This window comes from Primulina tabacum, chromosome 8 (genome assembly GCF_025594145.1).
Source record: "Primulina tabacum isolate GXHZ01 chromosome 8, ASM2559414v2, whole genome shotgun sequence".
Classification (NCBI taxonomy): domain Eukaryota; kingdom Viridiplantae; phylum Streptophyta; class Magnoliopsida; order Lamiales; family Gesneriaceae; genus Primulina; species Primulina tabacum.
The window spans coordinates 20,019,092-20,036,579 of record NC_134557.1 but is presented as its reverse complement, the minus strand read 5'-3'; the positions used below and the strand labels follow the sequence as shown (position 1 = coordinate 20,036,579).

At 34.2% G+C, this 17,488-nt stretch overlaps 1 protein-coding gene across 1 annotated transcript; it reads right to left on the bottom strand.

Annotated features, from left to right (window-relative positions):
• Positions 1 to 15,104: 15,104 nt before the first annotated feature.
• On the bottom strand, positions 15,105 to 17,011 carry LOC142554841 (uncharacterized). Its single transcript, XM_075665509.1, has 4 exons — positions 16,860 to 17,011; positions 15,921 to 16,645; positions 15,673 to 15,843; positions 15,105 to 15,585 (listed from the first exon to the last, which is right to left on the bottom strand). Exons 2-4 carry the CDS (start codon positions 16,107 to 16,109, stop codon positions 15,148 to 15,150), a joined length of 798 nt encoding a protein of 265 aa, XP_075521624.1. The 5' UTR covers positions 16,110 to 16,645; positions 16,860 to 17,011; the 3' UTR covers positions 15,105 to 15,147.
• Between the last annotated feature and the right edge of the window lie 477 nt (positions 17,012 to 17,488).

Below are 17,488 nucleotides of genomic sequence, written 5' to 3'. Positions count from 1 at the left end.
TTAACGTCCCATTCTTTGGGAAGACCACGAACAACCTTCAAATCAATTTCTTTATTTGTATTCTTCAAATCAATTTCTTTAATTGTATACACTTTCTCAACTGCATTCAATTCATTGATAATGCTGCTCACTTGTTCATCAAACTCATTCATTGATTCTCCAGTCTTCATCTTTATATTATCAAACTTTTGTACTGCAACTGAGAGTTTGTTTTCGTTTTTTTGCTCATTGCCCTTGCACAAATGAATCAGTTTTTACAAAATTTCTTTGGTTGTTTTGCACATTCATGATTTTGCTGAATGTAATTTTTTCCGATGTTTTGTACAAAATATCTTTCCTACATTGTCCAAATTTTCTTTCCTCTTGTATTCAATTGTCCATCTTCTTGTCGTTTTTCAATGCGGTGAAGTGCTCCATCAGTTATAGTAATAGCCGTGTTAGCTTTCATGATATTCATAGATTCGTCAGTTATAACGTACCACATATCATCATCTTGTGCAGCTAAATGAGCCTGCATTCTGATTTTCTAGTCATCAAATTCCTCTCCCGAGAACATAGGAATTTTGTTGAATGAAGACATGATGATCAGGTGTGTAGACAGAATATATTAGAAAGTATACAGAGACAAGATTGGAACCGCTCTGATACCACTTGTGAGGATCGGTTTGATGGGTCAAATTGTTTAGAAAGGTGGTTGAATAAATACTTTAAAACATCTACTACTTAAAATGTTACTAGAATATTTTTTTTTTGAAAGATAATACTCGAAAATCACCTTCTAGGCATGAATGCAAGACTAAAAGAAATATCTTATAAAAATAATCGTAATCAATAAATACTGCAGTTTAAATAAAAGACAGTCAACAAACCTAGACTTACGATTCAAAATCATGCAAATAAGAGACAAGTAAAAATCTTGACAAAATCCTCAACATGTAAAAGAAAACGTAAATATTCATATCCACTCCTAACTTCAAAAACATGATGTGCGGAAAAAATGTGGTCCTCAGGTTCATTTGAGCACGTCCAGCCCTGCCTACTCAGGATTCGGCACCTCCAGCCTCCTCGTCAACATGCTCACCTGCATCACTCACGCCTAGTGAGTCTAAAGACTCAACACACCTGTATCGTTATAACAACTACATATACATAGCACACCGCAGTGAAAAATAATGTGATAAAATACATTTCATGAACTTAAAAGGAAAAACGTAAACGTGATGTAAAATAGCATAATGTGTCAAAACAAGTCTCATCATATCATCATATATGTATACATTTTCTTTTAATTGAATTCTGTGGTGGCCCTTAACTCTTAATCGTTATTACAATGTAATTTGATTAGAGTTAATTAATTACAGCGGAAAACAAGTTTAAATTTTCTTTACAATGAGCCCAAGATATATTATTTGAATACTAAAAATAGTATTTCATCTCACATCATAAAATATGCCCACACGTAATCAAAACTAACTACAAACAAACAAACTCATATCCTCGGGACATGCCCCGGTATATAGATACATGTATATACTGGGAAAACATAAAACCTCAGCTCAAACTGTGACTCTCTCAAGAAGTACCCTCTCTGGTCTCCTGATATTCTGGAGTACCTATCATTATCCACATACAAAGACAACAACAGGCTCCTTTGGGGTGAGCAAAGCTCAGTGTGAAACAACCACAATATATACCACAAGTATCTAAACAATGATATATGGTATGCAATGCATATATGTCGTGGAGGTATCAGGTCAAATGCCCATCCAATGAGCATATATCTGAATCAATCGAATCGCTATCAAATCAATGCTCGAGCTGGCACACCGGCCTCAATTAGGGATACTCGTATGATAGCGTCGACAAAGCGCCATCAAATCCCAAATCTCAATCAATCATTGGGGCCACTAATGATTATTCTTTAAGCGCCACATAATGCCAAACATAGCATCGTGTTCACAAACCTCATAATCAAATCCAATCATAATAGGTATCCAAGGATCATAGCTCAATGTGTATGTCATGTATGCCACATCAACTCAAAAAATAAGGCATATAGACATATATTATCAATCAAATCAATCAAGTATATATCATATGATAAAGATACATGTCGTATATTACTCGGTCTCAACATACCTCAATTCTTTGTTCCAGTCGATGTAGCTTGAAGATATCAGTATAATAATCTATCTACATCAATAACATATTCATTTCAATCAATAACATCATTCAAAATCAATAATATAAGTTTCAAAAATCTTTTGAAACTTTGAAAATTCATATCAAATAGAAATCAGAACATAATTCAATTCCGACTTTGAGAACTTAGTTTCTTGTCGGTTATTCTATCACATATAAGAATATCATTTTCAAATACATGCTATTCCAGCACTTCGATATTTAAAGGTACTGAAACTAGAAGAATTTAACCTCAAAAGAAAGCTCTCGACGTGAGGATTCCGAATATATAAATTGTTTCAAGTTTGGACTAAGTTTCTAGGTAGATTCGAACGATGGAATTTCAGTTTCCTTGGTTTCTCTCGAAGCTTCAGCAAAGGAAATGAAGAAATCTATACAAAAACTCGTCCTTATCATTCTTAAATTGTGCACAACAGGGGTACACGCGTGGTGGCACCAGAACTCGCATGGCAGCGCACCTGGTTCTGCCCGCGCGCACGGTCCTACCCAGGTGCGCGGTTTGTTCTGTCCGAAACGCTATTTTAGGTTTCAAATTAGCAAAAGTGGAAAACATGAAATTTGTAGATCTATGTCTTAGCTTTCATTTTCCACCAACCTCACTCAATTTTGATTTTGGATAAGAGAGTTATGCTCATTCTCCCAAAATATGTCAGTGCAGGAACTACAACGCACACGATACACTTCGGGATGATTTTGCCCCTATTTCCAAATGGATTTGGACAAAACTCAAATCATGAAAGTTTTAGTACTATGTATTAGCTTGCTAATGAAATTAGTATCATTTAATTTGGACTAATACTCAGATAATTATGCTAAAAACCGTAACATGTATCACTTTTTCGTTGCGGTTCAACATACTTTTCAAGCACAACTCAATTTCTAATACAATCTTTCATCCTCACCACCTATTTTCTCACTTTCATTGTCATGTTATACATCATATACGTAATCACGTGATAATTTCATGAATTATCGATAATCCACATAAGATTTACGATAATGAGATACACGGTCCTTACAAATTCAGTTCATTAGTTTTGACTTTCGTATCAGCTATAATCGTATCAGCTCTATCGTGTCAGCTTTATTCAATGGATCCATCTACGTATAACCGTGGTACCCGGCAGTTGTCGGACATCAATGACAATATTACCCATCCACTGAGCCTAGGCCTTATCATCATCGTATACATATATCGTTAGTCACAACCAATTCTCATTCTTCCAAAACATCATCATTTTCATCACTTATCAAAATCATGCATACACGTAATTTTTCCTTAAAATCAAGCATGCAACATATTTTTCATAATTTCATAAAAATCATGCTCGTGATACAAACATTTAAATAAAACATGCAAAATTGTGTTTAGTGCGCTGCCAGGACTAAAATCTCGACTCAGGTGCAAAATAACCATTTTTCCCCTGGAAACCAAAATGACTATTTTACCTCTGGACCTCAAAATTTCGACCCGAAGCTTACCAAACTCCATAAAACATCCCAAAACATAATTATAATCATTTATTATATGTAAACTTGAGCTCGATTCAAAACTTAAACAATTCGTTTTAAAACTTGGACCGGGGTCCTGGTTTCAACCCGAATCAAATTTTTCCCAACTCAATTTCAACCCGAATCAAATTTTTCCCAACTCAACTCATGTCTTAGATCTACCCAACCAGCCCTTAAACCACACATTCCAGCCCACCTACGACCCACGAAAACAAGACCAAAGGCTGCTGGAATTTATTGCACCAACAATCAAAACCCTAGTCGCAACCGTAGACCCAAACCATCGACCCAACACCTTACCGGTTAGGACCCTCTAAAGATCAGGCCCTCCTAGAACACCCTAGGACCCTCATGGACTAGACCATCTCAAGGACTCAGCCCCATGAATGGCACAACACACGCACACTCGAGATGCCACCAAACGCAATCAAAATCCATCCCACTTGCTCGATCAGATTCAGGGTCAAGTCCAGCTGTGTCCGAGCCATCTCAGGCCATGACTCACCCCCACCATGGTCTGGTACAAGGCTATGAATGGCTCTCACACCGACGGCTCACTCAAATCCTCCGATCTAGCCAACAATAACCCACGCGACCAAGTGAAACCCCTCGACTTAAGCTATCACTCGAGCCCCACTCGACTCCAGTCCTTAGACAGCATAAACCTCGATGTTAACAGACCCTCCGCAACCCCCTCGGCAGTCCCCTTGCATGAAGATCACAAAATACGTGAATTACAAACATTTGAATGCATTATTTTCGTGTAAACCTTGCAAAAATGAAGCTACAAGATAAACCATTGTTTCCCTCATGCAATAACATATATAACAGCATAGTATGGGCCTGAATGAAGAGGAAAAAGGAGATACATGCATGACTTAGCGTTTAAACAATCAAAAGGTTGAAGATACGCGCTTGGGACGTGAAACGGAGATGCAGGGAGAAGCTTTTCTTGAAAAGGAGTTATGTCTGAGAATTTGCTGCTGAAAACCGAGAGGAAGCTGCTGAAAGGAGGGGAGGGGCGGCTGCTAGGTGTTAAGTATGGTTAGGGTTTTTTTAAGTGTAGTTTAGGTTAATTAAAATATGCACTAATGGGCCTCAATTAAAAATAAAAAGAATTTTGAGTCCATTATGCAATAAAACAAACCCAACAAGCCTAATAACACTCCTAAAAAATATTTCATTTAGTTACGTTTTTGAAAATATTGCCCGAGCCCTCAGAAAGTCATCTGAATTGTTAAAATTTGCGTACCAGTAAAAATATAACTCGGCGAGTACAAATACCCAACCAAGGCACATTTTCAAAAATCACCCTTAAAACACTTCAAATTAAATAATTAAAATTAATAATTTCATAAAGACATTTTGCCTAATAATTCCCAGTCTCCGATCCTCGTTTGAGCGCGAAATGCAACATAAAACTCTAAAGCATGAAAATATAAAATAATCGTAAAATAAACTCTAACCATGCAATAATCATGCATTAAATGCATAAAAATCTTTAAACACATAATTTAAAATAAAACCCTTGATTGCATGCAGTCTGGTTGCGTAGATCGAATTTCCTAGACCTTGTACACTTAAAGATTTTTTGCTCTTTTCGAAATGATGAATCAGTTTATTAATAAACTTAATTCAAGAACCTTGTTGTCGATATCATTCATTTAACTGGTAGTGCGGAAATAAACTAACTGATATATTGAGTACTTAAAGAATCACTAAAATGCTGAACACAACAAGTTTTATAGATGTTCAGAGACTTCAATCGCTTCTACGTTACCCTTCTATCACAAGGATAGATTTTCACTAAAATACTTTGATTGATTTCAAAAACTGTAATAACCCTCTTCAGTTTGGACTTAAACACCGTCAAACTGAAACTCTTAGTTTCTTACAATTTATTAGTCACAAACTAATTTTCCTTTGTAGCACAACTGATCTCAAAAGATCGAATACAATGATTTAATGTGCTAGTATCTTAGCTTGAATGATAGCATGAATGTTATGAATATATCTATGAAGTGTGAGATTTTCTGTAAAAATATTGCAACTGATCGTGTATAACTTAATATTTCAAATGTTCTCAAATTTGGAAATCAACAACATTCATCTCACTGAACTTCTCAACTAATTTATAGGCTTTGCTTCCAACGTTAATATTGAATGCATTAATTAATATTTATCCGTTGATTTGTCCCTTCTGAATGTATCAACATTCTTCTGACAATAGTACGATGTTGCAGTCTGCTAACGCGGCGCTCCCTCTGTTAGTTGCAGTCTGCTGCATACGATTTTCCGGTTGATAGCTGAGCTAACTAATGACGTGTCAAACTGACTACTCGACTTATCGATTGAACTGACTTAAGGCATTCTGGTTCAGTTTTAACTGCTAGTTCAGTTCTAGTTCAGTTCTGACTGATAGTTCAGTTGACTTACAGGCTCACTTAACTTTGTTCAGTTCGATTGCATCCGATTATTTAAGTTATCAATCTTCAGTTAGGATGACCTCAGTTTGAACAACTCCAGTTTGAATAGCTTCAATTCAGTGGTTTCAGTCGAGCCAATCAGTTCTGCAAACTTCGATACTATTTATGTCAAACTCCGAAACATTTAATTTTAACAGTTTGTATTTCCATGACTTGCTTATCTTTGGGACTAATATGCGTAAAAGATACTGCGAAGTATCTGATCTCAAATTTCAAGATGAAAAATATTGGTGAGGTATATACTATCTTAGGTATAAAAGTGAAAAAAAATAGTGGGGTTACTTGTTATGTCAATCTCATTATGTTGAGAAGATGCTTCTTAAATTCAATCATTTAAAATTTAAAGAAGCTAATACCCCGTACGATACCAGTATGAAATTACTAGAGAATTCAGGCCGAGCAGTAGCACAACTAGAATATGCTAGTGTGATTTGTAGCTTGATGTACGCTAAAGATTGTACAAGACCAGATATAGAATTTTAGTATGAAAAATGTCAAGATTCACGAGTAACCCAAGTGTTGACCATTGGAATGCAATTGTCAAAATACTTGGTTATCTAAAAGAACTATAAATATGAGTTTGCATTATAATGATTATCCTACGGTACTAGAAGGATACTCGGATGCCAGTTGGATAACTAATGTTGGCGAAAATCAATCCACAACTGGCTGAATTTTCACAATTTCAGGAGGTGCGGTATCTTAGGCTTCCAAGAAACAAACATGTATAACTCACTCAACAATGGAAAGTGTGTTTATGACACTAGTTGCTGCAAGAACAGAAGAAGAAGAAATTTGTTATATGATATTGAGTTGTGGCCACAACTGACGCTATCTATTTCTTTATATTGTGATAGTGAAGCTACATTGTCTAGAGATTATATCAAAGTCCATAATGTAAAGTCTAGACCTATTAGATTGATACATGAATATGTGAAACAATTGATAGCAGATGGTGTTATCAATGTGGTTTTTGTTAGGACCAATAAGAATCTAGCAGATCCCTTGACAAAAGGTCTTTTGAGAGACTTAGTCAAGGAAACATCTAGTGGAATGGGACTGAAACCTTTCGAAAGAATCACCAGTGATGGTAACCCAACTATGTAATAGTTATACTGCTATTCCATAGTTAAATGGGTAAGAAAAAGTCAATGTATGTGATCGATTGACAATGAGAAATTTATTAGTCCCTTCTAGAATGCTTGGTGTAAACAGCTATGTGGTTGAGGTTGAGTACACGGTACTCTTAATGAAGTTCAAGTCTTAATTATCTAGAGACATAATTTGAAAATTCACCGATTGAACATAAGAAATGGTGTCGTTTCTAACAAGACCGTGGTTTAGTATTGTAAATTTCATGAATCCAAGGCCATAATAGTACTAAATGTTATGAACATACTTGAAATCTGAGATAGTTCATATGTGGTGTATTTCCGGTATTTGCTCAAGATAAGAAGTTCAAAATCAAAATGCTCACTATCGTCTTGCAAAATACTTTGAAGTGCTTCACTAATTGAAGGGTAAAATTGAAAGAACCTTCTTGTATTTGTGAATCTATCAGAATTAATATGGAGAAAATATTACAATCTAGTTGGGGCACTAGATTGTAAGATATTGTAATGGAAGAAACACTAAAGCATAAAAGTGTCAAACAAACTTTTACAACTTTTGGGTTGTAACATTGTGCCTCTTGATTGTATCATTTTATTCCAAAATGCATCTATATTAGTTATTTACTAAAAAATACAATGTTAATGGATGCATAATACACGAAAAGACACATTCATTCAGGAAATGACACAACTCCCCATTGCAATTCTTTTCTATCTATAAATATATGTTATGCAATACAATATGTGTAACGTCCAAAAGCCGACCTACGTAAACCACATGCATGCAAATGAATTAAATTACAAAATTGTTTTATTTAATTGATTTTAAATTCCTACATGATTCATATTATATGATTAAGGGTCTAATTACATGATTTCATGAGAATTGTAGATTTTATCTGAATATTTGATAATAGGCTGGGGAAAAAAGATCGTGGACGACCAAGACAAAATAAATATTCTTCAATAAATAATTTAAGTCTTCTTAATATGCTTAAAAATAATTAAAATTTTCTAAAAATAATAGAATTCAATTTATTTTACGAGACGAGATCGATTTTATCCGTGAAGCCGATTTTGGGCAAACGAGGTACTTTTAAATATCAAATGCATTATTTTTGGAAACTAATTTTTATAAACTTTTATTTTCAACTAAATAGGTGTTATTGAGCCTAATTTACCTAGGATGATAGGCCCAATTGCCCCTAAATTTGAAAGCCAAAAATCCAAGCACATTATCATGAAAATTATAAACTATAAAATAGAAACACAAGTCTTCTATCACACATACCAACCAAAATTTACACACACCACACACACATATTTTCGAAATTTCCAAGGGAAAGAAAACCAGGAGTCTTCGTCGCCCGTTCAATCTTCTTCGCCCCCCCCCCCCCCCCCCCCCATGCCAACGATCGCATATTCGAGCGTTCTAAAATACAAAGGCACATTTCCACACTCCATTGACACATCATTCAATCCATAATATGCATTTTTTGTTTATTTTTATATGAAAAATATTGGAGTTCAAATTGCTTAACGTTTTGATGATTATTTTTAAAGTTTTGAAAGTTTTTACTTATATATGAACGTGTTATGATTTCCAACAAGTATGCTGCCAACATATGATGTTTAATGAGTGGAACCTGGACAAATAAGGTGGAAATGGGGGCTGGAGTCGAGCTTGAATAGGGGTGGAAGAATCCTAGGGTTCCTAGGATTTTCACTCGGGCAAGGCTACGAGAAGAGGAGGAACTCGCGTGCAGCTGGGCTGGGGTGGGGCTTGGTCATGGCCCATGCTAGACGTGGTTCAGAGTGTGGAAGAGTCCTAGCAGGGCTAGAACGTGAGGGCTGCCGAAGAGAAGAGTCCACAACCGCATGGACTCTTCCCATGCGCGCATAGGTGCATCTCGATGGTGATGGTTTGTGGCTTGGTTAGGGTGGTTTAGGATGGTCTAGTAGGGTTTAGGGAGGATGGCATGGGGTCAAGGCTCAGGCTGGTGCAGCAAGGTTCGTGGTGTCTCGGTTTGATGGAGGGCCGCGACTTTGGAAAAATAAGGGAATAGTTGCACGCTTGTGGCCAGGAGCTTGGGAAGGTTCGTGCTGGTCTAGGCTAGGTCGGTTAGGGTCCAGGAGGCGCTATAAAGGGTCTGGTCGATGATGGCTCGGTGGTGGCTCGCGGGGTTTGAGCTGTGGCTCAATATGGTTAGGCTAGGGTTCGTTCTAAGCTAGGAAAAAAATAACGGGTTCGAACCATGGTCCACGGGGGTAGGTTCATGGTTCACGAGGGTAATTTATGTATGAAAAGTTCATTATAAAAGTTTGGGATTAAAATATTAAAGTTGAATTAATCGGAGAATTAAAAAGCTTTACAAATTAGTAAATAGGAAATTAAATCAAAATCCTTTAATTTAACCCAAATAAATATATTAAAAATTTAATTGAAGCATAAATAATTATTTGGGATGGTCTAGAGCCAATAAAAGTAAGAAAAGTCAAAATCAAGAAATTTTACGTCCAGGAGCAAAACGGTCATTTTACACCTGGGTAGTACGAAAAAGGGTTGGCAGCGTCCCGAAGGGTCATAACGCATGTTAAATGTTATATTATGATTATTTTAATGAAAATATGATATTTTATAATTTATGAAAAAGCCGTGCAATTTTTACTAGCTAAAATGCTATTTTTGGAAAGTCATTATATTTTATAAATTAAAAAGAAAAGAAAAATGTTTTGAAAGATGTGAATTGACTGGGACAATTAGGATATGATATATGATTGGGAATATTGTGAGGGAAAAGGCTATAGAGCGAGCCCGTTTACGGGAAAAAGGCCTAGAGGGAGTCCGGCTATCGTATTTCTATTTTTTTACGTCGCTGCCTAGTGCATGTCCCAATGTGGTGAGCTAAGACTGATTTGTTGACCAGAGGATAAAAGGCTTGTGAGAACTCGAATTTAATTACTAAATATTTGGCAAGAATTAGAAATAATTACTTTAAAGTGCTAAATTTAAAATAATTAAGCCAAATAATTATACTTGTGTGTTAAAAATATGTATTAAAAAATATCGGAATTATAGACGATATTAAAATACATATCAGAGTTTATTTTAAGCACACGGGAGTTGTAATTTTTGGATCGGGTCACATTCTAGTTTTTGGGCTAACTAAATCATTGGATTCATGTAAATTTATAAATGTGTGTTTTGTGTAAGAAGGAAGCCCATTTTCCCCAAGCCCAATCCAATTTCCTTTTAAAATCTTCTTGTTTCTTCCACTAGCATCCATCTGCGGGGCACTTTAAAATCTAACCTTAAGCAAATTTTAATTTTAAATATTAGCCTTTTAGAATTCAAATTTTGATAAATAACATCCACTTTAAAAAATAATTAATTAATTAAAAAACAAAAGAAGCGTACAATATAAAACAGAAAGGGGAGAAAGGAAATAGGGTTCTTGTTCCCTCCATTCTTCTCATCCTTCTCACAACGATTCTTCTTTTCTTCATATTTCACTCATTGTTCTTCTCTTCAATTTTTTTCTTCCTCTACATTAAGCAAGAGAATATTGTAGTCATTTGTTTTCCTAAAAAAAGTTTCAATTTTTCTCAACATTGTCAAATATTTAAAATCAGGTGTAAGTTCTAATGTCATCTCAATTTTTTTTATCGATTTACTGGTTTTTATTACAATGTATATATTGTAAATATAATTTTTCATATATTTCATTCTTAATTGTTCGGTCGCCCAAACATTATTCTGTTTTCATTCGCTCAATTCTGTTTTTCACTCGCCCACTTTGATATGTTATGTCATCCGATTATATGTTAAATCATTTAGTTTTTATGGCATCTTTATTGCTTATTTTGTATAGGAATGACGATCATTTAGATTTTGATTTATTCTAATGGAGAGTGGAAGAATGATGAACAAGGAACTTATACATGGTTATCTGAATCTAAAGAATGGACAGCTATTTCTATTGATGGTAGTAATTTGACCATAGAATGTGTCATGAATGAAATATACGAGACACTTGGTCTGGCTAAATCAGATGTTGAATTGACATTGAGTTATTTACAAGAAGTAAATTCTTGCAAACCATTCCCAATCTATATACGAAATTAACGATCCTTGAGAACATAACTATCATTTGGTAATTCGGTACTAGACCTGTTTTGAATGTGGAAGTAATTGAGATTTGTGATATTGGAGTTGATAAAGAAAAATTTAACGACAATGATGTACATTTTGGAGATGTGGAGGATAGTGCTGTGAATTATAATATTAATGTAGAAGATAGAAAAAGAAAATGTGATTTCGATGTAAATGTAGAATGTGGAAGAAAGGAAATTGATTTGGAAATGGATGCTTTTAATCAAGGTCTTCATGATGAATATTTTGGTTGTACTTTTTTCCAAGATGGTTTTGAATTGACTGCAGCAACAAAAGAAGTCGTTGTTGAAGAAGATAATGCCAATAAACACTTGAACCAAAATGATGTCTTCGATATACCAAGAACACAAAGTCCACATGTTGATTTCTATCATTCTGATTTAGTGGAAGCGAATACACAAAATTTGTTGGCGATTAACGATGGTGATGTTGCATTTTCATTCACCGATGGATCGAATTTATCAGTTGGTCAAAAGTTCAACAGTACAAATGAACTTAAAAAGAATTGACTAAGATTTCTTTGAATGCTTCATTTGAAATGAATGTTGAAAGGTCGACAAAGACACTTTATGTGGTGGGATGCATTACAGAAAATGCAGTTGGAGAGTGCGAGCAACACAAAAGGCTAATTCAACTCAGTTTGAAATTCGAATTTATTGTAACATACACACATGTGACCTTTCTGACAGAAGACGAAGGCACCGACAAGCAAGTTCTATTGTAGTTGCAGATGTATTGCTAGAAAATTTTAGAGGGCAACAAATCACCGCCGCACCAAAAACAATAATGAAGATGAAGCAAAATAAAGGGCTTGGTTTTAGCTACTACAAAGCTTGGAAGGGCAATCAACTTGCTCTTAATCATTTGAGGAGAGATCCAGAAGAGAGTTATAGAACATTGCCAGTTTATTATTTGTTGTTAAGCAAGTGAGCATATATACTATAACTCATTTGGAGACTGACTCTAGTGGAAGATTTAAATACATGTTCCTAGCTTATGGGGTATGCATCTCTGGATTTCGTAGGATGCGTTATAGCAATGGATGAGACTTTTTTGAAGGTAAAATATAGAGGTGTTTTGCTTCTTGCAATAGCCCAAGATGGAGATTTACATCAATACCCCATTGCATGGGCTGTTGTTGACTCAGAGAATGAAATGTCATGGACTTGGTTTTTGCATAAATTGCATGAACTGATTCGAGATTACCCTGATTTGGTAATTATCTCTGACAGACATGCTGCCATTATCAACTCAGTGGCCGTTGTGTACAAGCACTCACATCATCTACATTGCACATGGCACCTTTCGCAAAATATCGATACCCATTGTGGTAAAAAGGGTGGTTGGGTTGAGTTGTTCATGAAAACTGCATATGCTTGCAAAATGTCCGACTTTAACATGTTGTATGAGAAGTTGAAAAATCAATACCCAAGTGTGGCTTCATATCTTGAGAAAAGCAGTTCACCAAATAAATGGTCTAGAGCTTTCTGCTGAGGTAACCGATATGATATTATGACAACTAATGGTGCTGAGTCGATATATTCTAGATTGTCTGAGAAAGAGAGTTACCAATCATAGCACTGTTGAATGCAATTCAAAATATGGTTTCAGTTTGGTTCAACAAACTCCGCAAAGCAGCAGAGTTAGCTTCAAGCATAACGAAGTTTACTCCATCTATAGAGTTGATTTTGCGAACTAGGTTTACTTAATCACAATGTCTAAAGGTAACTCATTTGAATTATTCTGAATATCATGTAGTTGGTGATGATACAAATGAAATAGTTGATTTCTCCATCTACACTGCAGTTGTTGTGTGTTTCAATGTGATAAAATTTCATGTAAACACGCATTAGCAGCTTGTCATCTAGCAAATTTTGGTATCTATGAGTTGTGCTCACCTTATTACCTTGTGAATATGTGGCGTCAAGCCTACTCGGGTATCATTTACCCCGTGCCTTATTCAAGAGATTGGAAGATTCCCGACTATATTTCTAATTTGGAAATGCTACCTCCTAACTTCAAGCCAAAACGGGGGCGACCAAATAAACAAAGAAAACCATCTATTGAAGAGTTTGAATGACAACGAAAAAAAAATGCAGCTTATGCAATGATGTTGGACATTATAAGTCGAAATGTACTCGTAAAACCACTTGATGTACTAGAAAATATTGTTTTTTGAAAGTGGATGGTTAGATGTTTTTTTTAATGTAATTGAACATTCATGATTTAGTATGAATGAATCGAAGATATTTTGTACTATTCAATTTATAAAAAGTGATCAAATTAATGTTTTGTGGACTCTTTAGTATATTATAATCGTGTAATTATAAAATGTAAAAGTGGCATAAAATAGTTCAGAGAGCTACTGAGTGATATATGATTCCTAAAATAGAAAATACGAGCAACTTCACGTTTGGGGTCTATTTACTTTATTTTAGTATAGTATAATGGAGTGATAGTGTAAAATATAAAAAAAAAAAGTCATAATACAAAGAGCGACTGAGTGATATATGAGTGATCTAATAGAACCACTTGATGTACTAAAAAATATTGATTTTAGCTTATTTCACACTATTTTTCATTTTATAATCTCTTATCCATAAAAATATTTCATAATATATTAAGTAGCATATAAAACATGAACTTGCTCACTATTTTTGACTATATAACTCAGTAGCCATTCGGTCGTTCCCAGTCGCCATTCGGTCGCCCTCAGTCATTTTTGCTTTATTTCACACAATGTTTAATTTCATAATTTCTTAAACATGAAAACATACCATAATATAATAAATAGGATATAAAACACGAATTTGGTCACTTTGTTTTTACCATATCACTCAATCGTCGTTTGGTCGCCCTCCATCGCTCTGTAGTTTATTTCACACTATTTTTAATTTTATAATCTCTTATCTATAAAAATATATCATAATATATTAAGTAGCATATAAAATATGAATTTGCTCAATATTTTTTACTATATAACTCAGTCGCCATGCGATCACTCCTAGTCGCCATTCGGTCGTCCTCAGTCATTTTTGCCTTATTTGATACTATGTTTAATTTCGTGATTTTTTATACATGAAAACATACCAAAATATAGTAAATAGGATATAAAACACGAATTATCTCACTTTGTTTTTACCATATCACTCAATCATCATTCGGTCGCTCTCAATCACTTTTTAGCTTATTTCACACTATTTTTCATTTTATAATCTCTTATCCATAAAAATATATCATAATATATTAAGTAGCATATAAAACATGAACTTGCTCACTATTTTTTACTATATAACGCAGTCGCCATTCGGTCGCTCCCAGTCGCCATTCGGTCGCCCTCACTCATTTTTGACTTATTTCACACTATGTTTAATTTCGTAATTTCTTAACCATGAAAACGTACAATAATATAGTAAATAGGATATAAAACATTAATTTGCTCACTTTGTTTTTATCATTTCACTCAATCGTCATTCGATCGCCCTCAATCGCTTTATAGCTTATGTCACACTATTTTTCATTTTATAATCTTTTATCCATAAAAATATATCATAATATATTAAGTAGCATATAAAACATGAATTTTTTGTCTCTTTATTTCTGGAAGTATACTAGTTGGTCGACATGATGTCTCTGCTGGATTTTTTTCCTTTTTTTTTACCTAGACAGATACCTCTTCAAGCTTCTCCTCAATCTTAGTAAATCTTTCATCCACGTATGCTTGCAATTTTGTGAACTTCTCATCTATATAATTTCGAAGTTGGACAAAATAATTTGGGACACTGGGTACCTCTCCAACAAAAGCACTCGGATCAATATGTGTGGAGGTGTGTGGTCGATCTTCTTCTTGACGAAATGGAGGTGATTGTTTGTCATGTGCATCTGCTCTCTGGCTTTGCATATCTTCAAAAGATTTTTGCTCTTTTAAGGGTTGATCAACGTTTTCGGGGCTGCTATCTGCATAGCAGTATACATTTTGTCTCTCCGACAACAATGGCAGAACATGCGATAAATTATGATCAGAATCAGAAAATTGACCATTTGCGATGTATGAGGCTTGTAGTTCCAACTCTGTAGGTGTCAACACGCCAATAACCATCTGTATATTTCAAATTATAAAATTTCAATACTTAATTACAATTATATATCTTTGAAATATTAAATAAATTTTTGGCAAAATACTAACCCTATTTAAACACTCGTGTGATGCTTGAACAACTTCATTGTACTTTGGAGATGATTTCACATGCCAATCATTTGAAATCCATCCACACATACGCGGAAGTATCATGTTATATCTATCGTTTCGCTTAGAAAACTTCTTTGCAATGCCAGGAATATATTCATATGCAAGAATCTGCATTAAAAAAAATTATAGCCAACTTAATATTAAATAAATTAACTAAATAAATACAAAACAAATAAATATCTTACTTGAAATGGATGAACAAATCCGTTCAAAATAAACGCTCCATATTCGACAATCTTTTCGTTCTTCTTCTTTTTCTTCAATTTGATTGAAGTTAAATCTCGCTTTATACTTTTAAGAACTTCGTTATAAGCTATCGTACCCCAAGGATATTTGTTAAACAATTTCAAATCCTCCACTAAACTCAAAAGCATGTTGTCAACTTGAGGAACCGTCTTTTGTCGAACTGGTCAAAGAACAGCAGCACCAAAGTACAAACATGCTAATTTCAATTTTTCCAAATTTATAGTGCGTTCATGTGTTTTTCTCATTTCCATTAGCTTTGTCGCCACCTCCTCAATATATACTTTTTCATTTCCACAAAAATGTCTATCCCAAAATTTCATTGTCTCTCCAACTTCATGAAAATCTTCTGAACAATCAAGCCCAGTTATAATTGCATACTCCATTTTTGAAAATCTCAACGGTCGTTGATTCACAACCATCCACAACTCATCACTAGTAATCTTACATGACTGTCTAGCCATCAAGAACCATATAATCTGACTGGATAAATTGTAATCTCTTACATACTAATTAAATTACCAAATTGAGTTCCATCAATCATATTCTGCATCTCTGCATCAATAAGGCATTCCTTGATAGTCTCTGATACACTTTTGAAATGAGAGTTTAAACTTAACTTGCATTCAAAGTGATTCTTTCTCAATAACTGAGGTTTCAATTTTACCTACACCCAAAAAACATAAATAATATAAAAAATATAAATATTTTTCAAACATAAACAACAAATACAATGTTGAACACAATTTCTCAACAAAAACACAAATAATTTATTCATTTATCAGTTACAGATATGTAAGAAAGTTTAGGCAAAAACTCAATTCCACAAATCTAACTAAAAGTAAAAACTCTATAAAAATTATATAAAATGATAAACTTACCCAAACTTCTTCTTCTGCCATTTAATTATAAATGTTAAATCTATTGTTGTTTAAATGGTCCTTGATTAGTGAATTAGACTATTGATTGATGGAAAATTTCAATGGAGCTAAGAGAAGAACGGTCGGTCACCTAAGGAGAAGAAGGAATGATATTGTTAGTTTATCGTCACTCGTCAAATACTTATATCAAAGAAATATTCAAAACTAAGAATTGAACTCATGCAAAAAAAATTTTATAAATGATTTACTAAAAAGAAATAAATTAACCTCAAACACAAATAATTTATTAATAATAAATCGTTTAGTTGAAAATAATTTTTTACTAAATTATGGATCTTTGATGACAATGAGGGCAGCTGAATGAAGGTTACATATACATGAACAGAAAAGAAAAATAAATCGTATGAAATGGATTCCAATATTTTATTTATTATTTTACCTGAAAAAATTCATTTACTCCACCGAACTGAACCCAGTATTTGCTCATTGTGAAGGATTTTACAAAGAGTGGAGAAAAGAGATACCTATTTTGATTGATTCTGCATAACATGTGAAATGAAAGAAAAGGTGGATGTTTTTCAATGAAGAAGACTAAAAATCATAATAGATTTTAATAGTTTTTTCGATCG